The sequence below is a fragment of the Culex pipiens genome, chromosome 1 (assembly GCF_016801865.2).
Source record: "Culex pipiens pallens isolate TS chromosome 1, TS_CPP_V2, whole genome shotgun sequence".
Lineage (NCBI taxonomy): Eukaryota > Metazoa > Arthropoda > Insecta > Diptera > Culicidae > Culex > Culex pipiens.
Window position 1 is genome coordinate 90,790,632 of NC_068937.1, and position 27,396 is coordinate 90,818,027.

Genomic DNA, 27,396 nt, shown 5'->3' on the forward strand with positions numbered 1-27,396 from the left:
GAAGACTACCGATGTATTACGCTCTGTGGGGTGGCATATAAGGTGTACGCCAAAATTCTCCTAAATCGATTGAGGGAGCAAACTCAGCCGATTCCGTTCTACCAAATGGCGTTCCAGTCAAGAAGAAGTGCTACGGACCAAATCTTCGTTCTTCGGAGGATCATAGATGAGAGATGGAGAAAAGGGTGCCAGACAATTCTGGTATCGCTTGACTTGAAACAAGCATTCGATAATGTTGACACCTCCAAGGCGATCCCTATCCTGCAGGACTTAGGAGCGTCAAAGGCACTGATAAACCGGATCCTGAAAGCATGCCTGAGGGAATCCACATCCGTGCAGTGGTTCGGACAACGGACGACTACAAGGAAGAAGTCCAGGGGCATTAAACAGGGCTGCCCTATCAGTCCGGACATCTTTATTTTGATTCTGCACCATGTGCTAACCACCCTTAAGGATCTGTGGCCTGAACTTCAACTTGGACAGGGGCACAACATCAAACTCCCATGCATCCTTGGATATGCTGATGACCTGCTCGTAATTTTGGACAAGGAGGAAGATGTTGAAAAGCTTTTGGACCTCATCATACCCTTGCTTGCGTCGATCGGACTGGAGTTAAATACCAAGAAGACCAAGGTGTTGTATCGGGACCCATACGATACGAATAACACAGCCCCAGACACGATGAGGAATTTCGGGAAGTACGAGCTGGCGGTGGTGACTACGCTCAAATATCTTGGCGCCTACATAACAAGCAGTCTCACAAGAGGATCAACAACGTCCGAGCGAATAAACAAAGCCTACAAGGCGTTCCACCATCTCTGCTCGTTTCTAACAGAGCACAAGCTGAAGTGGGAAGTGGTAAAGAAACTCTATCACTGTCTCATCACGCCGGTTGCCACCTACGGAATGGAAGTATCTACAATCTTGAAGCGGAACAGGAATTCACTGCGAAGAATGGAGAACTCGATGTTGCTGATTCTTAGGGACCTCAGTCTTGAAGATAGCAGCGAACCTGAGAGCAATGAGGCGGCGGCAGCAGAAGTCGACACAATTGAGCCGGATGCTAACGGGTTACTTGAGGAGGAGGAAGGCTTGTTGGATCTGGAATCTGGAAGAGGCCGCAGCGAGAGCCTCCACGCTGCTGGAGAGGCCGAGGAGGGAAGGACTGGTAGTGGCCGTTCACGAGATGAATCTGAACGGGTGCCGAGCGGAGAGTCTCAAAGTGAGGGAGGTGCAGATGGTGAACACGAGGGAGTGGCGAGCAACAATCCACACATCGCCCCGAATTGGCTGGATAATCGAACCATCAACAATAAAATTCGCAGTGCAAGGTTCAACTTCTTGGCGCACGTGATAAGGAGTCCAGAAGGAGGAATCCTGAAGGCTGCGTTAGAGTACAAGATTCCGCTCCCCAAGAAAAGAGGGCGTCCAGCGTACACAGTGAGGAATAATATGTTCAGCGACATCGAAAGGAGCAAGATTCCACTCGGAGTAATACATGAAGCAGCTATGGACAAAAACAGAATGAAGGCGTTGACAAAGTCATTGTTCATCAACATGGTAGAATCGGAGTATGAAGTGAGCTCAGAGGACTCCGATGAGGACTCGGATGGTTCACTACTTTCGTCGGACTTTGCTGGATTTAGTGATGAATACGGGCCGGATGTGTTTGATGATTAAACACACACCCTGTTGATTTGAACATAATTGTTACTATTTAGTGAATAAGTTATAGAAGTAATTTTAGTTAAGATATCACTCATACTGGTAAGTTTAATCACTATCAGATTTAGAAAATAATTGCTAATCCATAAAACAATATAATTACAGACTCAACGATCTTCGTGGCTAGTTCGACGATGTAAGTAAAATGTTTCTTTTTTGTAATAGGGACTTCATTAAAATTTCTTCAAAAAAAAAAAAAAAGCAGAAAAAAGAGGTGAGCCGAAAACACAGCAATTAAAAGTTAAAAATTTCGTCAAAGTTGGTAGGCATGACCAGGTAGTTGCACATGCTAATTTATTTTTGTCGCGTCGCGGTAAATTTGTTATTCAGAAAAGTTAGAAATTCCGAAAACGTTATAGTAAACTATTAAAATTTCAAGAAACTAGAAAGCATAGGTATTGCTATAACAACTACAAGTGAATATTTGAACTTAAATGAATAATTGAACATTTTGGACTTATGAATAACACACAACTGTGCATTTATTCTAGAGTCAGATCCATGCAGCGTCAGTGTTTATTTGGTCGAAGTGTACTAATTCATTGGCAGATCTGATTCTAGTTGTAATGTACGACAAGACTACTGACGGACGCGACAGGACGAGGGCCCAGTTTAGAGGTTTCGACATCAACGATGTGCGGCTGGATCACCCTCCCAAAAAAAAAAAAAAAAAAAAAAAAAAAAAAAGAAATTTTATTGTAATTGATTCTTACTTACTTTACTTTTACTGCTCGTACAACCTCCGGGTCATGAGCTGTCTCCAGATGCGCTGCCACTGGACTCGGTCCTGGGCTGCTACTCTCCAATTCCGCTGCGGAACTCCCACAGTTTCCAGATCTTCCTCCACTTGGTTCAACCACCTTGCACGTTGCGCCCCCCTCCGCCGCGTTCAACCAGTGCTGAAAATGTCAGGGGTCATGACGCGAAAATCGGCGACTCTGACACGATTTTTTGAGATCCATTCACTGAACCGCAAAACCGTGACATAAACAAACCCGGCGCAGTCGTGAGTGCCCTAGCTCATTGAGCAGCTGCAATGCGAGGCAGTAGTCGGCCAACGCTCATTCGACGTTGCACACACACACATAAAGAAACAAGTTTTTACACAAAAAGTTGGAAATGTAATTTTGAGTATAAGCTATGGTTGATTTAAGTGTTTTGCACAGTCTACAACAATTCAACTGTTTGAAAATAGCCAAAATAGTGTTTAAAGAGGATTTTACGAGTCAGTCATATGACACGAATTGAGTGAGTGTAGCTCATTTTTTCACGTCTCCCATTCTCCAGCAGCCGACCGGCACGAGTCAGGCGGCAGTGGTTGAATAGACACAGTAGGCCTGCGGTCACATGCTAGCAGTGTACTGACATTTTGGTTTGCTTCATGTGTACGCTAGGTTGAATTTTTTTTGCTGGCCTTCTAACCGGCTCTGAATTAAACACCAACTTCACCGGATTGATAGTCTGGTTCGGTTGGCGCGCATCCAGCGCGTCCGGCATACTTGCGACGTGTCCGGCCCACCGGATTCGGCCAGCCTTGGCGACCTTCCGAATACTTGGCTTGCCGTAGAGTTGCGCCAGCTCGTGGTTCATCCTTCTCCTCCATACAGTGTTCTCGCGCACGCCGCCAAAGATCGTCCTAAGCACTCGTCGTTCGAAAACTTCAAGCGCTTGTAGGTCCTCCTCGAGCATCGTCCACGTCTCGTGCCCGTAGAGAACGACCGGTCTTATCAGCGTTTCGTACATGGTACACTTTGTACGCCGGGAAAGATGACCAGACCGTAGGTTCTTGTGGAGTCCATAGTAGGCACGACTACCGGTGATGATGCGCCTCCGAATTTCCCTGCTGCAGTTGTTGTCCGACGTAACCAACGATCCGAGGTACACAAACTCCTCCACGACCTCGAACTCGTCGCTGTCGATCGTCACGCTCGGTCCTATGCGAGTCCTAAGGGACTCGGTTCCTCCTGCCAGCAGATACTTCGTCTTCGCAACATTCACCTTCAATCCAACCTTATCCGCTTCCCGCTTCAATTCGGTGTACCGCCTGGCCACATCCTCGAACGTTCTGCCGACAATGTCCATGTCGTCGGCATAGTAGATGAACTGGCTGGACCGGTTGATGATCGTGCCCCGCATGTTGAAGCCCGCTCGCCTCATAACACCTTCAAGCCCAATGTTGAAACAGAGGCCGGATATACCGTCGCCTTGTCGCAGTCCCTTGCGCGATTCGATCGGGTCGGACATCGCTCCCGAAATCTTCACGCTGCACCGTGCCCCTTCCATCGTCGATTTCACCAGTCTGATCAGCTTCCCGGGAAAGCCGATTGATTCTTAGGTTCGCATTTAAGAGCGAGTCCACGAACAGGGCATACCCCTTTGTATGGGACGTCGTTTGGACCTCACCAATCTGCCTGAAATTTTCAGGGGTTGTTTGTACATATAAAACTAGCATCTGGCCAAAATATGAGCACCCTAGGTCAACGGGAAGTGGGGCAAATCGGGACACAAAGTTTGAAGGTTCAAAAACGTCAAAAATCTTAAAAAGGCTATAACTTACGCAACATTCAATTTAATTTCAAAATTCAAAATGCATTTAAAAGGGCTTGAAAAATGCAACAAAATGCAGGGTAGAGCATCTCAATTGGTTATTTCTAAAGGGAGTTATTGACATTTTAGTGAAAAAATAGCATAATTTTCAAACTCAAATAAAAAAGTGTTCCATCCAGATATCAACTCGGTTCGACCTGCAGCTTGTAGGGGACATCTGGGACTACCATCTGAGACTGAGAACGCTTTGGGTAAGGCAGTTTAACATATTAAATAGACACTTTTACTTTTAGTGAAGTTTTTGGCTGTAAATTTTTACTCGGGGGACCTCTTAGATCCCATTTTCTGGTGATAATTTTGTCATATTCGTATTCCTGAGACAATTTCACAATAGAAACATGCATAAAAATGTTTATTTTCATGCATTTTAACCCTTTTAAAAATGAAAGTTAAAAACAAATCTTCGATTCACATTTATTGAAAATCAAGTTCGTTTCCAAGGATACTAGTTGACAACAGAAAAAAGCAGCTTCTCAATTTTTTTTAACTTTCATTTTTTAAAGGGTTAAAATGGATCAAAATAAACATTTTTATGCATGTTTCTATTGTGAAATTGTCTCAGGAACTCGAATATGATAAAATTATCACCAGAATATGGGATCTAAGGGGTCCCCCGAGCAAATATTTACAACAAAAAAATTCACTAAAAATAAAAGTGTCTATTTAATATGTTAAACTGCCTTACCCAAAGCGTTCTCAGTCTCAGATGGTAGTCCCAGATGTCCCCTACAAGCTGCAGGTCGAACCGAGTTGATATCTCGATGGAACACTTTTTTATTTGAGTTTGAAAATTATGCTATTTTTTCACTAAAATGCCAATAACTCCCTTTAGAAATAACCAATCAGGATGCTCTACCCTGCATTTTGTTGCATTTTTCAAGCCCTTTCAAATGCATTTTGAATTTTGAAATTAAATTGAATGTTGCCTAAGTTATAGCCTTTTTAAGATTTTTGACGTTTTTGAACCTTCAAACATTGTGTCCCGATTTGCCCCACTTCCCGTTGACCTAGGGTGCTCATATTTTGGCCAGATGTTAGTTTTATATGTACAAACAACCTCTGAAAATTTCAGGCAGATAGGTGAGGTCGATGCAAGAAGGGTATGCTTTGCTCGTGGACTCGCTCTTAAAAAACAAAATCAAAATGAAAATACTATTTGAACTCAGCTGCCATTCAGATGTTTATATTTTGCAAGGATATGATATCGCACTTTGCTACGCACGCCAACACAAACGGTTTCTTCGAAGCAATCATTAATTAAAAATACGTTTTTCTTTATTATTCATTTTTTGATTCAGTAAAAAATAGATAAAAAATTAAACTACAATATAGGAATACAAGAGTTTTCTTCTCTACGTTGAACTACTTCTGTGTTTTTTTTTTACTTATTTTCACTTGTTCTTGTTTTATTCTCTTTATATTCGCTCATTTAAAAACTACTCAAAGACTTACTTGTTTTTTTTGTTCACTATTTCTCCTGCTGCCTTATTTTTTTCGTGACATTTTTTTTATTCTGATTTTACTGTTTGTTTGTTATGCTGATTCTAAAAAATCGTACTACATTCTCGCTACCAAAATGGTACAAAAACATTTTCCCTCATATTTTTTTTGTTATTAAATTTATTATTAGCATTGTTTATTTGTTTGTTTTTTTTTTCGATTAAAAAAATAAAGTAAACAGTGTAACAAGGTGTGTGTGTGTGTGTGTGTGAGAGCTCAGAACGATTAAGACGGTTTTAATAAATTTGGCTAAAAATTAGGGGTTCAGTGGTAGCGGTTAGAAGCCTAACTCAGGTTTAATTAACGGTAAGTCTGTTTACTATAAAAATAGACGCTCATTTCGCTATAAAACGGAGAAAAAAGTTCTATAAAAAAGGTGATTATAAACGAGTTGGTTTTGCATACTTTTTTTTGTGTATAATTAACTAGAAGACGTTAGCGCTTATATTTGTGTAGGTGTGATTTCATGTAACCTGTTTATACTAATACTATTCAGATTGATAATGACGGTAACAACGTCAACAAAGATGTTTTCTCCTCTGGAAACAAAAAAAAACATGTTTGTAACGCACGGTGTTTGCATATATTGTATGGATAAGAAGTACACTCAAAATCAGAAGTACTCCTCAAAAAGGGTTCTATCTACCCTTTATCTGTCATCACAAGGAAAACAAACCCTTTTTGAGGGTTACTTCCACTCTTTTCCAAGTTTGGGTGGAAATAACTCTCAAAAAGGGGTTCTTTTCCTTGTGTTGACAGATAAAGCGTAACTAGAAACCTTTTTGAGGGGTACTTCTGATTTTGAGAGTAGTTTGTTTGCTTTCTCTAAAATATGGAACGAAATTCGCCGCTTGGAAAATATAAACAACTTTGAACAAAACTACGTGACGAGAAAGTTTGCATAATTTTTACTCTTTTTTTCATTTAGCGATAATCAATACGTAGGCTTAACTGTGGAACCCGAGGTGGGGGGTTGAAAAAATGGTTTTATAGCTAAACAAAAACGAAGATCAAACAGAACATATTTGAGAGAGCCGAGAGAGGGGCTGCTTATCATGACTGCTCTCTCCCACTCTCACGGCCGCGTTTTGTCTCTTAGATATTTGGTTTTCTTCTTTCATTTTTTTTGTTTACTTTTATTCAAATGTTTAATGGTATAATATATACTTTTCATATATAATTTTAATTTTTTTGGTAATATTTTCTGTCTCAAAAATTAGTTTTCTTTTTTTTACGACTTTTGCTTGTTTTCATTTCTGATTAAAAAATTTCAGCTACGAGTATAAAAACATTCCATTCACCTAAAGTTCATTACTTTACTTTGTTTTTTTGCTTATTACTTGTTTAAATATTTTTTTCGTCAATATTTTTTTATTACTTTTTCTGTGAAAAAATTGTTCTAAAATTATAATAAAAAACTACTAAAAAGTATCTTGTTTCCATAATTTTTAATTATATGTACTTATTAGTTAGATGCTATATATTCTCTCTCTCTCATGCTCCTCGTTTGCAATTATTTCTGTTTTTCTTGCTTAATCTTCCTCCTTTCTTGACACTTTGCGCCCAGTCGCGTCGAGTAAACGAAAGCACGTGCCAAATTGATTTTTAGCCAAAGTTTTTTTTTTGTTTTGGTTTTTCGCCATTGTTTCACAATAAAAAGTGCCGTTTTTTTCGAAACGCAAAATTCCGGAAGCTTAAATGGTCCATTTTCTGTGTTTTTTTGCTTTAATTCTCGCATCGGTCTTAAATTTTGCTTTTATTAGTTTTTTTTTGTTTCGAGTCTGTCCGTTGGCAAAGGTTTTCTTTTTTTTTTGTTGCTAATGTTGTATTTTAAATTTAAACAGAGTAAATCGTACTCTGCTGCAAAGAGGGGATGGAGAGGTTCTACACTTGTATTTTTTGGTGGATTTTTGTTTTGTTTAATATTTATTTTCATGTTTTCATCGGGACGCACGAGGGTGCGCCCATGCCTTTTTGTCTGCGTGTTTGTTTTTATATCTTGAAATTTCAAACAGCTATTCTTTTTTGCTTGATTTTTATTTCACTTTACATTGAGAATCGATATTGCAGATTTGTTTGTCTTTCTTTTGTTGTATTATTTATTCGTATTCTTTTCTTAGATTTTTTTCTTCATTCTTACCTAGCTGCCGATATGAGATGCGTAGCTGATTTTTGTTTACATTCCTTGCTTTCAGAACATTCTTTTAACATTTTTTTCAGCGTTCGTTTTTTTGTTATTAGATAACTGCGGTTATACAAAAAATAGAGAAACAATAGCAATCGGTAAACATCGAACGTCTCTGATTTTTTAGTTTGTTTTTATTATGCATTTCGTTCGTTTAGTTTCAAGCTGATAATGGCTTTTGCAATGGTTAATCGTGTACAAAGATGAGGGTGGGAAGAATTTATTTGTCAGTTTATTTTTTTTAGGATTTCGTTAACAATACACATACATTTGTGGTATTCTTTTTTTTATAAATACAAAATCACACTTCTTTTACATAGATAGTAATTTTCTGACAGGATTATTGATCGTAGCAACCAAAGAATTAAAGTATAAAACGTAAATAATGGCAACAGTGCAAAATCTTAAAATTTCAAAAAAAAATTTGGGTTTCATTGACATTTACAAACCTTAAGGTTAATACATAATACATAATAATACATAAAATATTGCAATCGTTAGATATTATTCCAAAATTGCATGGTTCAAAGTCTCTTAAAATCATCGAATTTTTAATAATGTAAGATTTTGTCACTTCTATGTTTTCAATTTTTATTCCATGTCAGACATTATTACAGACAAACAGACAAAAAAATAATGTCTCTGGAAAAATACTTTGAATTTGTCAATAGCGCACCAACTCAGGAACGATTTTTGACAGCATTCTTTCGACTCAATTTTATCTGAGTTTTACTCAAGTTTGGGTTACTTTCATTGGAAGTTCTAGAAACTTTACTTAAATTTTAGTAAAATTGTCCAAAACAAATATTCTAAAATGTTTTTTTTTTCGAGTGAGCTTGACACACGACAAAACAAGAGAAAACACAAAAAACTTTACGCTCAATGAAGTAATCAACCATTTCTGAGTTATTTCTGGACGAACTTAGTTTAAATCAAGCGTACTCAAATTGAGTTCTAACAGTTTTCTTTTAAGTAGTAAAACTTTGAGTGAATGTTCCACAGATTTTATCAAAAAATACCCAACTGCGAGTCAAATTTACTTGAAACTGAGTAAAAGAGCTCGCAAAACTAGATCCTGTGTAATTTCGGGTTTGACAACACCAGAATGAACATAACTCTATATTTCAAAGGTCCTATCTACATAGGAAACCCATGACTCATAGGTTGTTTTGAAAATTTACTCTAGAACTCAGAGATAATCTGTTCCGGTTGAGCGTTTTTGATACCACTTTTTTGGTAAAAACAAAGTTCAATTTTTCATGTATATTGGATATCAAAAAAAGTTTTATTTTGACATTTCAAAAAAAAAAAAATGTTTATGTTTTCAATCCTTTTTTTCACTATCTTGTATTTTGTGTTTTGTTTTTAATATCTCTATTTTATTTTTTTTTCTGTTCAAATTCGAATTACAAAAGTTTGATTATTTTTCCTTCAGCTATCAGAAATTTACGTTACATGTTTGGCTGTCCAAACGTCTATTGTGAAATTGTTTTAAAAACCGGTCTTATTTTTCGCTAAATTTGCTTAAACAATTTTTCCTAGAAAAGGGCAGTCCAAGGATGGGGGAAGGGCTATTGAAATTTCGCTATAAAAAGTTTGCTGTTAAAATTTGGCGCTAGAAATAAAGAAAAAAAACAAGCTACTTGCTTTTTTTCTGGTGTGATCAACACTTTTGGATATGAACGAAATCTTGTAACGAGATGCTAAACATTATTTCTTGTTTTTTTTAAATTGTCAAGTTATACTGATTTGATCGGGTTTGTTAATTTCCGTGTGTGTCATTTCGTTCAATTTACTACGCTAGATATTCTTGTCTCTTGCTCACTTACTAGTAGTTAAGAAGTACAAAAACGATGTTTTATTTTTTCTTAGATATTATCTCGACTCGACGGCAGTTCGCCGATATCGTTAGTTAATATTTTAAATGTAATATTTGTTTCTATTACTCCTTGTCAGCATGGGTATTTCTCTCCATTTGCAGTTTATTTTGTTGTGTTTTCGTCTCGTTTTAATTTACTACGATAGCTTTTACATACAAATAGTAGAAAAAAGAGTGTAAAACTGTAACCGCTACACATTCGTTACTGGTTTGTTTTTATACCCTAAACTTTGTTTATTTTACGCTCCTTTTTCACACAACTGCGTCGCCATTTTTTTTACGTTTCCCCACAAACAATAATCAACACGCGAAACTTAACGAAACTTTAACGACGCTGTCAAGATCTTTAACGCGTGTGTGCCTTTTCATTGCCCCGTATAAAAATATAATTCTTCGCGCACTTTTCACTTTTTTCACTCGCTTCAACTTTCCTCAAAATTTGCAATATTTTTCGAGTGTGTCTGTCTGTGTGTGTTTTTTTTCTCTCAGGTACGAAAGCACTGATGCTCTTTGACGTGCCTTGTGTGTGTGTGTGTGCTTGTCGAATGGTTTCGCTTCCCAAGATAGCATTTCCCGCCGCCATTTTGATCGAAGTCGACGGCCATTTTTTTGTTTATTGTTTTACCCTACGTACGGTGAAACGGTTTAAAAATTCTGTCAAGAAGTGAGCTTTTGCTACAACTCAAAAACAGTTTAAAAATAGCACTAAAAATTCAATTTATCTACGTTGATTTTGTTTGTGTGTGTGTTTCGAGTTGTTTTTACCCACTTCTTCTTCTGAATTTGTACTAGACGTACTTGATTACTATACTTTTCGCATTGCTATTATGTTTTTTTTTTCATATCAGAGATTTTTGTATTGATTTATTTAAACTGCACGAGCGACGATCGCGTTCCTCCAAGTTTTTTTGTGTGTGTGAGTGTTGCTGTGTTGGTATGAAAACTGTTTCTTTGTCTTCCATTTTGTTTATTCGATGATGGTTTGTTTTAAAAATATAGACTTTTGTTTACTTTGCACGTATGAAATAGCTACTCGATGAACACATATCCAAAAATGGTTTGTTTTTTTTTGTTAAGAGAATTTTCCTAACGTGTTCTTTGTGGAAAAATATTGATCTATTTGTTTTGTATTTGTTCTTTTTCGTTAGAATTCTTCTCCTCAATCCAGTGTTACAGTAGTCGTCACCTTTGCCGAGTCGAAACGAGCCAATAAATTGATAGAAAAATTAGATTTTCTGCTTCTGCTGCGAAACCTTGAAACGTGTGTTTAATTTTTAGTATTCTTTTCCGAATCAGTTTATGCTTTTTGTATTTGCTTTTTAGAAGATTCAGTTACTCACGTTTGTGTGCGTGGTCAATTGATATAATCCACCGTCAACAAAGATGATGGTGGTCACGTGGAAGATTTTCTACTTTTATCTTTTGTTAGAAACAATCGTTTACAATGAGCAACTCGAGTACAAAAATATACACTTTTTTATTACGATATTGTTTCTACTAAAAAATTTGCCTCCTTGCTTTTCGAAATCATACCCAAGCCCTCTAGCAGGGCTTCCGTCCAACCATTCCTTCAGTGTGTGTGAGTGTGTAATTTGTAGTTTTTATGTGAAAAAGGCTACCTTAAACTTTTGTTCGCTAATTGGAAGATTACTGTTGCAAAATGGTTCCATTTGTCGTGACTAATTTTGTTCCACACTGACGGTCGATCGTCGGTTATATTTCAAAGACGTTTTTGGTTTTGTGAAACAGAAAAGATTTTTTTTTGTAAGAAAAAAAGAAAATTTTCAATGTTGTGAAATTGTGATCACGATTTCACCATCAGTAATGAGATTTCTATCGCGCTTTATCGTCAATATCTCACTGAAATGAAACTTTAAATACGAATTCCTTGAACAAAACTCTCTAAAACTTTTATAGCTTTTACTCAATTCATGTTTTTTTATATTAACGTAATCTAATTGTATAACAAAAAATCGAGCAAGTTGCACACAAAGAAGTTAAAATTTGCGTTAATTTTCTTAACAAAAACGTTCTTGGTCAATACAAAATACTAAAACTTCACAAACATTGTGAAATTCAACTTGTCATATTCAAAATTTTCTCAAAACCGATCAAAGCTAGCCGAGGTTTCTCGCTTATTTTTGTTGATGTCACTCGCAATTTTAAAGGGTGAACGAACAGTCTGGTGGAAAATGCGTCTGGAAATTTACGTGATCGTGTCGCACGTTGCTTTTTGAAGTTTCAAGAAAAACGCGTTTTAATGCTTGACCTAGACTAAACCGGTGTCACCGGTGAGGCATTATAACATCACACAATTATGGAACAGGCAATTTGCTGCTCTGGATAAAATAGTGTTGAAATGCAGTTTTTTGTTTTAAAAACACTACTTTTGCTAGTAAAATAGCAAGAGAATGTCCAAGTAAAGGTTCTGAAAATAGTAGGGTCGACAGGAAAGATTTATTTGGCGTGTTCAAATGTTTAAGAATTTTTATTAGAGATTAGGGGAAACATACCAATTCCCATCACTCTAAGCAGTGCTGTCTGAATGATGTTCGATAATCCGGGGTGTTCCTTGAAATTTACTAAAACCACGTACGCCAACCAGTAGAGCAGCTTTTTGTGAATAATTCAGTTTAGTTTGACTTTTACCAAAGTTGTTCCTATTTATTTTACAAGCATTTTACGAAATTATTTAAAAAATCTATTCTCGTCTGACGAGAATGCTCTGTTCCCCACGAAATTTCTATTATCGGCCAACTTTTTTTTTTCAACACACTTTTGCGCGGCTGTCAGTTCATGTTGTTTAGGATTAAACATTTAGGATTAAACTAACAAAAAGTAGCGTTTCCAGAGGAAGTTTCCTGGCATCACTGGCTCACTCTTACACGCGCTGCTGGTGGTGTTAGTGGTAGGCATTTGTTCTTTATTTGCTTTCGCTTCTCCCTCTGTTTTTGTCACACAAAAAAATACAAATAAAAAAATAAAATAAAAATATAAAATTCAAAAAGATCAAAAAATAAAAATTAATAAACGTATTTTTTTAAACTCAAACTATATACACAGTTAAAAAAAATTACAAAGTTTAAAAAATTAAAAGCAACATTACATTTAAAAAAATCAAACAGTTAAAAAAGTATTAAATTCATGAAATTAAAAAAAAAACAATTTTTTTATAAAAAATAAATAAAGAATTCAATTTCTAAAATTAACAAAAAATTAATACTTTAAAAAAATTATGATTTTGAACAAATATTTGAGGGTAACAAAAATTTGATTATATTTAAAAAATAATAATTCAAAAACAGATCGAGATTTTCTCGACCGTCAGTCGTTATTTGTCGATGGTAGATCGAGGAAAGCAAAACAAAATTCTTTCAAAATGTCAAGTAAATGTTATTAAAGTTTCAGAGAATTTGTAAACACTAATTCGCTTAAAACGTTCATTTTGATGTTTATTTTTTTTTGTGAAATATCGCCAATGAAATAATCGCGGATCAATGACGATACTACCATAGTAGAGAACCTTGGTCTCTGCATTGATGTCCGGTTATGTCTGAAACAAAACTGAAGTTGACTTGGATTTAAAGAGAAATTGATTGATTTTAACACAAATTTTAACGAAATTGTCTACGGATTTCTGATTCAACGTGATTGCATGTAACTATTTTTCTTCTTTTTCAAATCTGTAAAGTGTCAGTTTTCAAATATTTTTATTAGTTTTCAACTATCTACGGTTTGTTTTGTTGGGTTCTTTCATGTTTAGCGTTTTCTTTTTGCACTTGCAAGTTTATGAATTTTGGTTACTGGAGAGGCTATTGATTAGCTATGGAATTGTTACTTTCGTTTTGTGTATTTACATCGGTTGTTATCGAATTCTTCGCGTAAATCGGTTTCACAATGGAATGATAAATTCACAACAGAAATAAAACTAAAGTAACAAAATAAGACAGCGAACAAATCAACAGCTGCATTTTTCTTATTTCCAGTCATTTTTTTTTTGTCTATAGAGTAAAATTCATCGCCTTCAGCGCGGGGCCAACTGCTCCAGCTGCGTTTGGCTAACTATTTACACGACTCCCCGCGTTTCGTTTAAAAAGCTAGTTACTGCTTTATACATCTTATGGTTTTTTTCTGCACGTGTTTGCGCATTATATTTACAACAACAGTGAGTGTTATTTAACCTTTCTTGATAAGTTTAACGCAACGGAAATAAACAACAAAATTTGCACTAACTAAAAATTGGCTAGCATTTTGTTTTTCTGTAACAAACAACGGAAATCGTACATTTCAAGATTACACTATTTTATATATATTTGAGTTTAATCGCATGTTCTAGGATTAAAAATAGCAGCTTATCAAAAAACATCTATCCCTCATGCAAATCGTTCTCTTGTTTTTTTTTGTTCTCTCGCAACTTTCGATACAAAAAGCGTGATGATATTCGTATGTGTGTAAGTGTGTGTCTGTGAGATGTTTCTTCTTCGTATGCTTCCGCCTTCGCTTCTTTTCTCCCGTCTGGCTACGGTTTATTCAATTTCTACAAAAATAGTTATCACAAAAACTGATTTGTATGAAAATGTGTGTGTGGAGCTCCTCTCTCCCTTATTTTCCTCTCTCTTTCTCTCTACCTAGCAGTGACTTATCTATTTACAGTTATCATACTCATCATTCTTGTGTGTGTGAGAGTTTGAATTTATGGCTTTCTCTGGCTGATATTTTGGAGTGAAAAAGTACAAATTTCATACAACTTCTAGTGTTTAAGTTCGTCAATAGAGCTGTACAATTTGTAAAGTGTGTGTTTTTGTTTTGTTTAATATAATCGTTTAGCTCTCGATTTTCTCGTACAAAAAGTTAACAAAAAACGCGTCTCTCTTTATAAAAAGTGAACGAATTATAAATAGTACCAACTAGTTTTTTTTGTTTCATTTATTTTGGTTTGTAACTCAATCTTATCATCATTTTTTCTGTTTGTTTTTTTTTGCTTCTTACTACATTAAATATATATATTATTATTTTCATCAATCGCAGCAACTATTATAATACTTCAAGTTTTCCTTTTTTGTTTCAATGATTCGGTGAAAATTAGTTTTTTTTTCTCAGTTTTATCAAAAAACGGTTCGCCCCAAGGGGCGTTAGTCCTTTCTCGCTAAATGGTTATAAAAGTTCGCTTTTCATATGAAAAAAGGGGGCGTTCTTCTTTTGTTTAGTTCCCAATCGCGCCACCATTCGCAGCCATTGCCTGCTGCTGCTGCATCTTCCGGTGATGCTGCTTCATAATGTCCTCCTGCTGTTTCTTACCAAAGGCCAACTGGTCAGCACTTCCGGCCCGGATCGAGGAAGACGGACTGCTGCTGCCGCTGGCGCCTCCACTGATGGCCGCACTTCCAGCCGAACCACCGGAACAGTAGCGGGCCGGTGGCGGGGCCAGGAAGCCGCCCGCCGTCGGAATGCGGTGGCCGCCGCCTAGGTGATGGCTGGTGCGGGGCTGCTTGCCCGACGTTCCGGAACCGGAACCGGTTCCGAGCCCCAGGTTGCCCATGCCGCTGGAGTTGGTCCAGGGGAACGAGGGCGGTGGTGGAACGTAGTTGGACGATCCGGGTTGGCCAAAGCCGTGAAAAGTGCTGCTGCCGAGGGAGGCCGCGGCATTGGACGAACCGGAAGAGCCAGCAGCTGATTGATGGTGATGCTGCTGATGGTGGTGCTGTTGGTGGTGGTTGTTGCTGTTGGTGCCCGATCTGGTCGACGAGGAGGCGCTCGCGAAGGCAGATGGCGCTGTTCTGCCCGCCGCGGCACCGCTCGTGACGGATCGCGGCGGCTGGCGTTAACACCAGCGAAAGGGCACTGCCCGGGGCCGGTCCGCGCCCTCCTTAACGAGGGGCTTGTGGTACTCGCGGCCCGAGCGCGAGTGGATGTGGGCCCAGCAGTGCTCGCAGTAATACTGAAAAAGGGACAATGGTGGAGCGGTCAAACCATGTTCAGGTAGGCAACCAAGCGTTCAAATCCCACCTGTAGACAGGTAACGTTGGCGCAGAAGAACGGCGCAAACTTGCCGCCGCAGCGCTGACCCTGGCACTCGTCGCACATCTGGTCGTCGAGCACGTACGGCTTCACCTCGACGCGCTTGTCAATGTCGCCGTGCTGCAGCTGCACGAACCGGGCCGAGATGGCCGCGATGTAGCTCTGCTGGTTGGAGAACGCAACGCGGCCGGCACCCTGTGTAAGAGAAGATGCGCGCACTCTTAGTCCTGCCACAAAATCACTAGTCAAGAATCGCTTACCTTCGGGTACTTTAGCTCCGGATCGGTGTCGATTCCGGCGTAGCAAACCCCACCGTACAGCCGGTCCATGATGGTGGCTAGTTCGTCTAAAAACAATTGTCAACCATTAACCCAACATTCCCAAGACCCCCCTCCAAAAATACTCACAAGCCTTGAGCGGGCGCGGAACGCCCCCCACGAAGACGGTCTTGCGCGGGTCGAGCGGCATCGACGCGTCCAGGACGTAGTCGGCGTCGGCCAGCCGCCACGGCCGGATCTGCACGGCCTTGTTCTTGATGGTTGGCGACGACACCGTAATGTACAGCTTGTCGTCCTCCGGGTGGCACGTCTCGATCAGCTTCTGGACGCCGCGCTCCTCCTGGAAAAGATAAAAAACAAGTTTTTTTTTTAGTGAACACTTTTCCGCGCTATTCCGCTCTCGCAGGCAATAAATTTTAATGCAATTAGGTTTTACGCCGACTCGATTTCGAGGTTAGAAAGGAGTGCACTGTTTACATGGACTTAGCACAGTTCGATGCGATCGTCGATTTTGTTCGGGGAAATTCGTCGACAATCGAAGAAGACTATGTAAACAGTGCACACGAGCTGTCAAATGACGTCACGGTGTAAAACCTAATAGAGGAGAAAAGCAACTCGCGACAAAATTTTGAGGCTAGGAATTTTGACAGGTATGATTTTCATAAAGTATTCGCCTCCTTTTCTCTCCCACAGAAAACTGGGGACAATGTGTGGGAATTAACGCTTCGCACAGCGCGTGGAAAAACACAAAATCAATCGGAGAACGAAATAAACGTGGTTTTTCAGAAAGAACGCAAAAGGAAACTTTTATTCTTCGTGTTTACCGTTGTAAAGCTTGTTCGCGAATGACGGCGACGATGAGTGCGCCAAAATAACAAAAACAAAAAATTACTCCAAGAAGGTGTAACAAAGGTATACACTTTTTCTCTCGCTGACAGGGGGCGCGTAGATGTTGACAGTAGTCATCCTAACTCAACACTCCTCCTGACTGACTACTGATCCGAATCGACTGCTCTGCATGCTCCATCAACATCTCCAGCAGCAAAGGTCCCAGCTGGCTTGATGGAATGCTCGCCGCCTTCTTTCCGTCAGTTGGACACCACTTCTTAGTTCTCTTATCGTCACTGCAGATACATCCGGCTTTTACGATAATTGTAGGACCTCCGTCTTCGATTAGGTAGGACCGTACCTTCCGAGATCCCTTCGTCTCCCTTCCACTTCTCAATCGTCCTATATCTTCTTCCGGTCCTCGTTCTTCTCCATACGCAGCCGTCTTGACCAGCTTGCCTTCGTGTTTGCCCGGTGTCTTTGACTCCTCCTGTCCGTCAGAACCGACAAGAAAACAAATCTCGCATTCCACACGCGGTTTAGTTTTCAGTGTAGAAACGTGTAGAGGGCGCTCCGTGGTCTTGATAGCTGTCTTCATCACGTACTGATTCCCACGTGCTTCTGCTACTGCAACCACAACGCCATCTCGTGTTTGAACCCGACACAGATCCGCCTTGAACACGACTTCATACCCCTTCAACATCAATTTCCGAACGGAAATCAATCCACCTTCCAGAGCAGGAACAAACAGAACGTTCATCAACGTGATGCAGATACGTTTTCCTTTCCCGTCGATTCCAAAAATCACACCACTTCCGCTTCCGGTTGCTTTCGTCTTCGTTCCGTCCGCTAGCGTCACATCCGTATCCGTTTCGCGCTTGAACACCTTGAAGAAACTGCGATCGTTCGTCATGTGGCACGAACTTCCGCTGTCCACAATCCAATCACCAACGAACCCGTCACCGGCAACGAAGCACACGGTCCTGCTAGAAACATCCGCTTCATCCTGCTGCTCCTCCTCCGCCTTGGAGTCTCTCCATTTCTTCATCTCCAGACAGTTCGCTCTGAAGTGGCCTGGTTTCTGACAGAAGTAGCACTTCTTCACTTCCTCAGATTTCACCTTCAGAGCCTTCTCTTGCTTCACATAAATCTCCTCCTGGCTCTCGCACTTCTGGAATTCGTCCCGCAAGCGACCCACAACGAAATCCATCGTCAGGTCTTCCGGTTTCCGATTTTCCAGTGAGGTCACGAAACTTCTGTATGACCGAGGCAAACTTCGCAACGTCATAGCGATCCGCAGCGGTTCTTGAAACTCGAGTCCGGCCTGCTCCAGCCGCTCGAACATGTCCTCCATCACATCCAGATGTTGTTCGATATCTTCACCTTCGCTCAACTTCAACATACAAAGATGGTCAAGCAGGGTGGCTTGGTTCCCGGCCGTCGCCTTCTCGTGGTACGTCTGGAGGTTCAACCACATCTCTCGCGCCGTTTCAGCCTTCTTGACAAACCGCAACTGGTTCAGCTCAATGCCTTGGACGATCGACGTGCGAGCTTTGCAGTCCAAATTCTTCCATTGCACCAGCTGCTGTGCGTTCTGCCCTTCCGGTTTCGGCTTGGACACAACATCCCACGCCTGCTCGTGTTCCAGCAACGTCTTCATCAGGAACTTCCACGAGACATAGTTGTTTTTGTTCAGCTTCGGAAACGTAAACTTCATACCGTCCGCCATTTTGCTCGTTCCTCTTTTTGTTTTCCGCCGGTCACAGTCCACGAAACAACGTCCAGAAGCAAACCACTTTAAATACTCTTCGAAATCCGATTCTCCTCTAGCTTTCAAATCTGGGCCCCATAACCTGTGGGAATTAACGCTTCGCACAGCGCGTGGAAAAACACAAAATCAATCGGAGAACGAAATAAACGTGGTTTTTCAGAAAGAACGCAAAAGGAAACTTTTATTCTTCGTGTTTACCGTTGTAAAGCTTGTTCGCGAATGACGGCGACGATGAGTGCGCCAAAATAACAAAATCAAAAAATTACTCCAAGAAGGTGTAACAAAGGTATACACTTTTTCTCTCGCTGACAGGGGGCGCGTAGATGTTGACAGTAGTCATCCTAACTCAACACAATGTAGCTGTCAAACTAGGCCAAACTGTTAAAGTCACTCACAAAATGAACTTTGAGTGATTTGAGTTCATTTCTGACGTCACGATTTTCTCCTCAATTGCGGTTTGTGTGCGTGTTACGTTACAAAATTCGACGCCAACATTTCAAAAAGCATCATGTACAAACCATGCGTTTTGTGAAAAACGCATTTGAATGTTGAGCATCCATTTTCAATTCCCATTTTAATATAAAAGCAAAATAAGATGTTCTAATGATAACAAACGATTAAAAATGTTGCTTTTATTGATACTTGATCATCCAAATTCAATAAAACATTATTCCCGTAATTTTATTTGAGAAAAACAAACATAACTTCTTTTGAAATCACCAATGCCAATGCACCCTGCTGTCATTGAGGGGGACGCTTTGTTATGATTCGTTTTTCTTCGTCGAATGTACATGGCGCTTTTTCCATGGTGCTTTTTTTTCGTCACGAGGTTCATGTAGTCTTTTATTTGACAGGTTGGCAGGGCTATATAAACAGGGACTGTTGATGGCAGAGATTTTGTTTATGTTACTTTATTTAAAATCATGATTAAACAGACTTTACTGAAGTAACTTTTGCTCATTTTTGGTGGAGAGGTAGCTTATTAGGAGTATTTCAGAATATGCAATAACCCAAAAAGTGTCAAAATGTACATGATGCCTTTTGAAATGTTACCGTCGAATTGCATCAGCAAAAAGTTTTTTTTAAACCTTCACCTCTTCAACAAATTTTCTCGCGATTTCATGTGGGAACGAGAAAAGTCTCTTTCCTCTCACGAGTGTGTGGAGAAGTTTCTTCAGAAAAGTGCTTCCCCCCACCCACGTGTGCGTGTGTAAAGTGTGCTGGTTTTATTGCGTTCTTGTGTTACAAAAAAGTTGGTTGCACTTTTGAGTATGTTTGCGAGAGCAAGAGAAGTGTGTCTCGAGATGTGTGTAAGTGTACGCAAATTAAAGCTTGAAGCTATGGGGAAGAAATGGTTGTGGATCTTCAGACCACAAAAATCGACTTTGATTAGTTCAATGGAGACGCATGATAATTTTCGAATGCACAAAAATAACCATGCGTCTCCATATTCCATGAAATTTTTAAGATTTCCTGAGTTTTTTTTAAAAGGTCCAATAAACTATTGTGTTTCATATGTTTATAGGACCTAATCAAAAAAAAGTCTAGATTTTAGCAATGTTCCACGATTTTTCAAATATTTTTTGATTTGGGAGCGTTCTTTTTTTCCGTAACGCACAAAATTTGATTTTTTTGAACCCTCCCCCCCTCACACCCCCTCCCCCCGTTTTGTAACAAGATTTCCATACAAATTTCATAATTTTTGTATGGAGCGTCGTAACACGGCCTTCAATCCCCCTGCGTTAAGTAACAAAAGAATGCTGTATGTAAATAATTGAAAATCTGTTTCGTGGGAAGATATTTTCTGATTGATTTGGTGTTCCGGCAAGGCTGTAGGTTTTGAATTTGGAAACAGTTAAATTTGAGTTTTTTGTCAAGTGCCACCCAAACAGTACTGAATCGAGTGCGCTGACCACGCGGACGCGCTGTCTTGTTTTTGCATGCTCATTTTCATTTCTTTTATGTCGCTGTTTGTGTGCTTGGGTGAGTGGTTGTTATAATTAAATAATGGCATCATTAGTGCGCTGACCACGCGGACGCGCTGTCTTGTTTTTGCATGCTCATTTTCATTTCTTTTATGTCGCTGTTTGTGTGCTTGGGTGAGTGGTTATTATAATCAAATAATGGCATCATTAGTGCGCTGACCACGCGGACGCGCTGTCTTGTTTTTGCATGCTCATTTTCATTTCTTTTATGTCGCTGTTTGTGTGCTTGGGTGAGTGGTTATTATAATTAAATAATGGCATCATTAGTGCGCTGACCACGCGGACGCGCTGTCTTGTTTTTGCATGCTCATTTTCATTTCTTTTATGTCGCTGTTTGTGTGCTTGGGTGAGTGGTTATTATAATTAAATAATGGCATCATTAGTGCGCTGACCACGCGGACGCGCTGTCTTGTTTTTGCATGCTCATTTTCATTTCTTTTATGTCGCTGTTTGTGTGCTTGGGTGAGTGGTTATTATAATTAAATAATGGCATCATTAGTGCGCTGACCACGCGGACGCGCTGTCTTGTTTTTGCATGCTCATTTTCATTTCTTTTATGTCGCTGTTTGTGTGCTTGGGTGAGTGGTTATTATAATTAAATAATGGCATCATTAGTGCGCTGACCACGCGGACGCGCTGTCTTGTTTTTGCATGCTCATTTTCATTTCTTTTATGTCGCTGTTTGTGTGCTTGGGTGAGTGGTTATTATAATTAAATAATGGCATCATTAGTGCGCTGACCACGCGGACGCGCTGTCTTGTTTTTGCATGCTCATTTTCATTTCTTTTATGTCGCTGTTTGTGTGCTTGGGTGAGTGGTTATTATAATTAAATAATGGCATCATTAGTGCGCTGACCACGCGGACGCGCTGTCTTGTTTTTGCATGCTCATTTTCATTTCTTTTATGTCGCTGTTTGTGTGCTTGGGTGAGTGGTTATTATAATTAAATAATGGCATCATTAGTGCGCTGACCACGCGGACGCGCTGTCTTGTTTTTGCATGCTCATTTTCATTTCTTTTATGTCGCTGTTTGTGTGCTTGGGTGAGTGGTTATTATAATTAAATAATGGCATCATTAGTGCGCTGACCACGCGGACGCGCTGTCTTGTTTTTGCATGCTCATTTTCATTTCTTTTATGTCGCTGTTTGTGTGCTTGGGTGAGTGGTTATTATAATTAAATAATGGCATCATTAGTGCGCTGACCACGCGGACGCGCTGTCTTGTTTTTGCATGCTCATTTTCATTTCTTTTATGTCGCTGTTTGTGTGCTTGGGTGAGTGGTTATTATAATTAAATAATGGCATCATTAGTGCGCTGACCACGCGGACGCGCTGTCTTGTTTTTGCATGCTCATTTTCATTTCTTTTATGTCGCTGTTTGTGTGCTTGGGTGAGTGGTTATTATAATTAAATAATGGCATCATTAGTGCGCTGACCACGCGGACGCGCTGTCTTGTTTTTGCATGCTCATTTTCATTTCTTTTATGTCGCTGTTTGTGTGCTTGGGTGAGTGGTTATTATAATTAAATAATGGCATCATTAGTGCGCTGACCACGCGGACGCGCTGTCTTGTTTTTGCATGCTCATTTTCATTTCTTTTATGTCGCTGTTTGTGTGCTTGGGTGAGTGGTTATTATAATTAAATAATGGCATCATTAGTGCGCTGACCACGCGGACGCGCTGTCTTGTTTTTGCATGCTCATTTTCATTTCTTTTATGTCGCTGTTTGTGTGCTTGGGTGAGTGGTTGTTATAATTAAATAATGGCATCATTAGTGCGCTGACCACGCGGACGCGCTGTCTTGTTTTTGCATGCTCATTTTCATTTCTTTTATGTCGCTGTTTGTGTGCTTGGGTGAGTGGTTATTATAATTAAATAATGGCATCATTAGTGCGCTGACCACGCGGACGCGCTGTCTTGTTTTTGCATGCTCATTTTCATTTCTTTTATGTCGCTGTTTGTGTGCTTGGGTGAGTGGTTATTATAATTAAATAATGGCATCATTAGTGCGCTGACCACGCGGACGCGCTGTCTTGTTTTTGCATGCTCATTTTCATTTCTTTTATGTCGCTGTTTGTGTGCTTGGGTGAGTGGTTATTATAATTAAATAATGGCATCATTAGTGCGCTGACCACGCGGACGCGCTGTCTTGTTTTTGCATGCTCATTTTCATTTCTTTTATGTCGCTGTTTGTGTGCTTGGGTGAGTGGTTATTATAATTAAATAATGGCATCATTAGTGCGCTGACCACGCGGACGCGCTGTCTTGTTTTTGCATGCTCATTTTCATTTCTTTTATGTCGCTGTTTGTGTGCTTGGGTGAGTGGTTATTATAATTAAATAATGGCATCATTAGTGCGCTGACCACGCGGACGCGCTGTCTTGTTTTTGCATGCTCATTTTCATTTCTTTTATGTCGCTGTTTGTGTGCTTGGGTGAGTGGTTATTATAATTAAATAATGGCATCATTAGTGCGCTGACCACGCGGACGCGCTGTCTTGTTTTTGCATGCTCATTTTCATTTCTTTTATGTCGCTGTTTGTGTGCTTGGGTGAGTGGTTATTATAATTAAATAATGGCATCATTAGTGCGCTGACCACGCGGACGCGCTGTCTTGTTTTTGCATGCTCATTTTCATTTCTTTTATGTCGCTGTTTGTGTGCTTGGGTGAGTGGTTATTATAATTAAATAATGGCATCATTAGTGCGCTGACCACGCGGACGCGCTGTCTTGTTTTTGCATGCTCATTTTCATTTCTTTTATGTCGCTGTTTGTGTGCTTGGGTGAGTGGTTATTATAATTAAATAATGGCATCATTAGTGCGCTGACCACGCGGACGCGCTGTCTTGTTTTTGCATGCTCATTTTCATTTCTTTTATGTCGCTGTTTGTGTGCTTGGGTGAGTGGTTATTATAATTAAATAATGGCATCATTAGTGCGCTGACCACGCGGACGCGCTGTCTTGTTTTTGCATGCTCATTTTCATTTCTTTTATGTCGCTGTTTGTGTGCTTGGGTGAGTGGTTATTATAATTAAATAATGGCATCATTAGTGCGCTGACCACGCGGACGCGCTGTCTTGTTTTTGCATGCTCATTTTCATTTCTTTTATGTCGCTGTTTGTGTGCTTGGGTGAGTGGTTATTATAATTAAATAATGGCATCATTAGTGCGCTGACCACGCGGACGCGCTGTCTTGTTTTTGCATGCTCATTTTCATTTCTTTTATGTCGCTGTTTGTGTGCTTGGGTGAGTGGTTATTATAATTAAATAATGGCATCATTAGTGCGCTGACCACGCGGACGCGCTGTCTTGTTTTTTGCATGCTCATTTTCATTTCTTTTATGTCGCTGTTTGTGTGCTTGGGTGAGTGGTTATTATAATCAAATAATGGCATCATTAGTGCGCTGACCACGCGGACGCGCTGTCTTGTTTTTGCATGCTCATTTTCATTTCTTTTATGTCGCTGTTTGTGTGCATGGGGTGATTGGTTATTATAACTTATTGGACATCATAAGTGCAGTGCTTCAGGGGACGCGCAGTCCTGTTCTTTTCGCGATAATTTTCATCGTAAATGATCGTAAAAATTTATTCCAACTGGCATCGATCGATTTTATGAAGAGTAAAGCGTCATTTATTTACTATTTTTGAAATTTGCTCGCGTTATCTAAATTGTAAAAATATACTGATAAGTCCAGCCTATAGCACTACTGCTCGGCTGGCACGCGTTCGATAAAAAAAAAACTTTTTAAATGATCAATTATCTATCTTTCCGCAGCCGGCTGCCTAAGTTTTAAAATTTTCAACCGATAAACAAAATGCTCATGGTCACATCACTGCCACTCGTGAATCCTGACCTCATACCCATCTACTAACCCCCTCAAAACTCATGTGATACTTTGTCGGAGATGCAGTCGATTGGGCGGTCTCTATCACTCAAGTATCGGACTAACATTCCCATCCACTTCCCCGTGACTCTACCACTGGTCGTGGCCGGCGCCGGTATTGATCAGCATGATAGGGGCCTTTGAGAAGTTGCGAAGCGAGGAAAGATAGCTCCCACTTATCTTCCACGGCTCGTGGATGTAACTTCTGGAGGTCCTGGTCAATAACGGAGTAGCAACTGCGGGTGGGCACCTATGCTTATGCTTATGCTTATGCTTATGCTTAAGTGCCACCCAAACAGTACTGAATTGCAGGCCAAGGATTGATACCTAAGAGCATGCAATGGCACTGATCTTGTTGCGTGCTCTTCGGTTGACGTCCACGTAAGGAACATCCTGGAAGGAGCGTAACTAACTACATCCGTAGTTCTGTTAGATCATCCGAATCATCTTGATCAGAACAGTATAGCTCTGGATCCTTGCAAGTGTCCTATTTTCTTACCTCCACGTTGGCTTGGTTTTCATGATGACCTAGCTGGTGGCCTGTGGAAACGGCTCGTAAACCTTTGACCACCGCAGGTCAGAGTCGAGACGGCTGAAAGAAAGGGCGCGACAATGTGGGAAAGAGAAGTAATTTGTGATTGTAGACGGTATTGTTTTGATTCGCAGTATGTTGAGTCAACTGCTGTGGATGTACCTGAAACATCGCACAACGGGGTTTGTCTTCTCTTCATTCTCAGCTACCACCTATCTCCTATTTTTATTTTGCTCTACTGATTGTCACTTCTTCACTGATTCTTCTATTTAATATCCATCATTTGATTTTGATTTCACTAACTTTCTTATCTCTCAAAGCTTTTCCACTCTTTTTTTTACCAATTGATACTGCTGTAACAAACTTTGTTTTTTTCCTTAAAAATATACTTTTCCTTAATGTACTAGTAATATCAAGTCTATTTATCATTTGCCTATTTTTTTTAGATTTTATTGCGAATTAATTTATTTGAATAATTATTTATCTGTCGTATAAATTATTTATTTATTTATTTCACCGCCTCCATCTAAAATGCTCAGGCTGTATAATCTTAAAAAACTAACATTAACTTATTCTAGTTTTAAACACAGTTTTGGACACGACATAATCAAAACAAGAGCAGATTTCATTAAATTGACGGAAACAAACATCTAGCGGGTTATTATAACCATAGTCAAATATATGTCTCGGAATCCACAGCAGGGGGCGTTCCCCTCTGAGTCCTTGGCGAGCCGGTTCATTGAAGCGTACGTTGTTGCGGATGCTGCGGCAGTCGATGTTGCCGCGCAGCAGATCGAATACGAAAAGACGCTGCATCAGGGTCCGACGCTCGGCAAGTGAGTGCAGCCTAAACAGCAAGCAGCGTCCTTCGTACGATGGCAGGATCAGCGGGTTATTCCATGGCAGCTTGCGCAAGGCAAACCTCACGAAGGCACGCTGGACTCGTTCAATCCGCGCAGCCAGCGTTACGTGGTACGGTGCCCAAACAACCGCAGCATACTCCAGGACGCTCCTGACCAGCGACGCGTACAGCACTTTCAAAGCAAACGGGTCGTCGAAGTGGGCGGTGTTGCGCTTCAGGAAGCCTAGCATCGCAAAAGCCTTTCCAGTTGTCAAAGCGATGTGTTCGTTGAACTTCATTTTACGATCCACGGTCACGCCTAGGTCCCGGATAGAGTTTACACGATCTAAAGGACACCCATCGCCCATCGTGTAGTCAAATCGCAGAGGGTTCCTTGAACGACTGAACGAGATAACCTTGCACTTCTTCACGTGTACCTTCATTCCATTTGACTCGCACCAGTGCAGGAGCGCATTGACGTCCATCTGTAACGAGCAGCAGTCGACGTTGTTCTTCACCGAGCGGAACAGTTTCAGGTCATCAGCGTACATCAATGTGTTAGAATTTGTAAGCGCACATATTTCGTTCACAAAGAGAATGAAAATGAGTGGGCCGAGGTGGCTGCCTTGTGGGACGCCAGAGGGAATGTCAAATGTGCTGGAACGGGCGATTCGAAGATTGACAAAAGCTTTCCGATTCGTCAGGTACGAAAGCAGCCAGTTGGTGATCCAAGCAGGAAGACCGAGCTTGCGGAGCTTTCGAACGGTGAGTGCGTGAGGTACCTTGTCGAAGGCTTTCTCGAAATCTATGTAGATGGCGTCAACCTGTTCACCGGATTCAAGGGCATTTACAGTTGAGTGTACAAATGTTAGGAGGTTGGTTGTTGTTGAACGTTTCTGCATGAATCCGTGCTGATCATCCGAAATGATCGGACGCACCACCGCGTACAGCCTATCATACACAATCTTCTCCAGAACCTTGGCAAGACAGTTCAGGATCGATATCGGTCGGTAGTTCTCGACTTTCTTGGTGCTCCCTGATTTATGAATCGGAGTGATTATCATTACTATAATCTAAACTTGCTTTTTATCTCTATTTATTAACTATTGTCTAATTTTACATCTACTACATCCAGTTTCTCATTTTCATTCTTTAAAATACAAGCATCATTCTCTTATTATTGAATCTTGATTTTTTATAAAATATGTTCTCTTTTACTGTCTATTGTTTTCAATCTTCACCCTTTTATTTCAAACAAGTTAGGTTTGAGCCCTTACTCAATTTATAGAATGGTTAAAGCGGTGTATGCACATCGGAAGGAACCGGTCAATAAAAATTTCAAATGGGCAGCAGCGGCAGCGAA

At 40.1% G+C, this 27,396-nt stretch overlaps 1 protein-coding gene across 1 annotated transcript in view; it reads right to left on the minus strand.

Annotated features, from left to right (window-relative positions):
- Window positions 1-6,656: 6,656 nt before the first annotated feature.
- Window positions 6,657-27,396, minus strand: part of LOC120418740 (translational regulator orb2) — a 68,074-nt gene continuing 47,334 nt past the window's right edge. Inside the window, 4 exon segments of the mRNA XM_039581215.2 lie at window positions 6,657-15,834; window positions 15,903-16,109; window positions 16,175-16,260; window positions 16,322-16,532. Coding sequence (XP_039437149.1) covers window positions 15,100-15,834; window positions 15,903-16,109; window positions 16,175-16,260; window positions 16,322-16,532 — 1,239 coding nt within the window. The 3' untranslated portion in view covers window positions 6,657-15,099.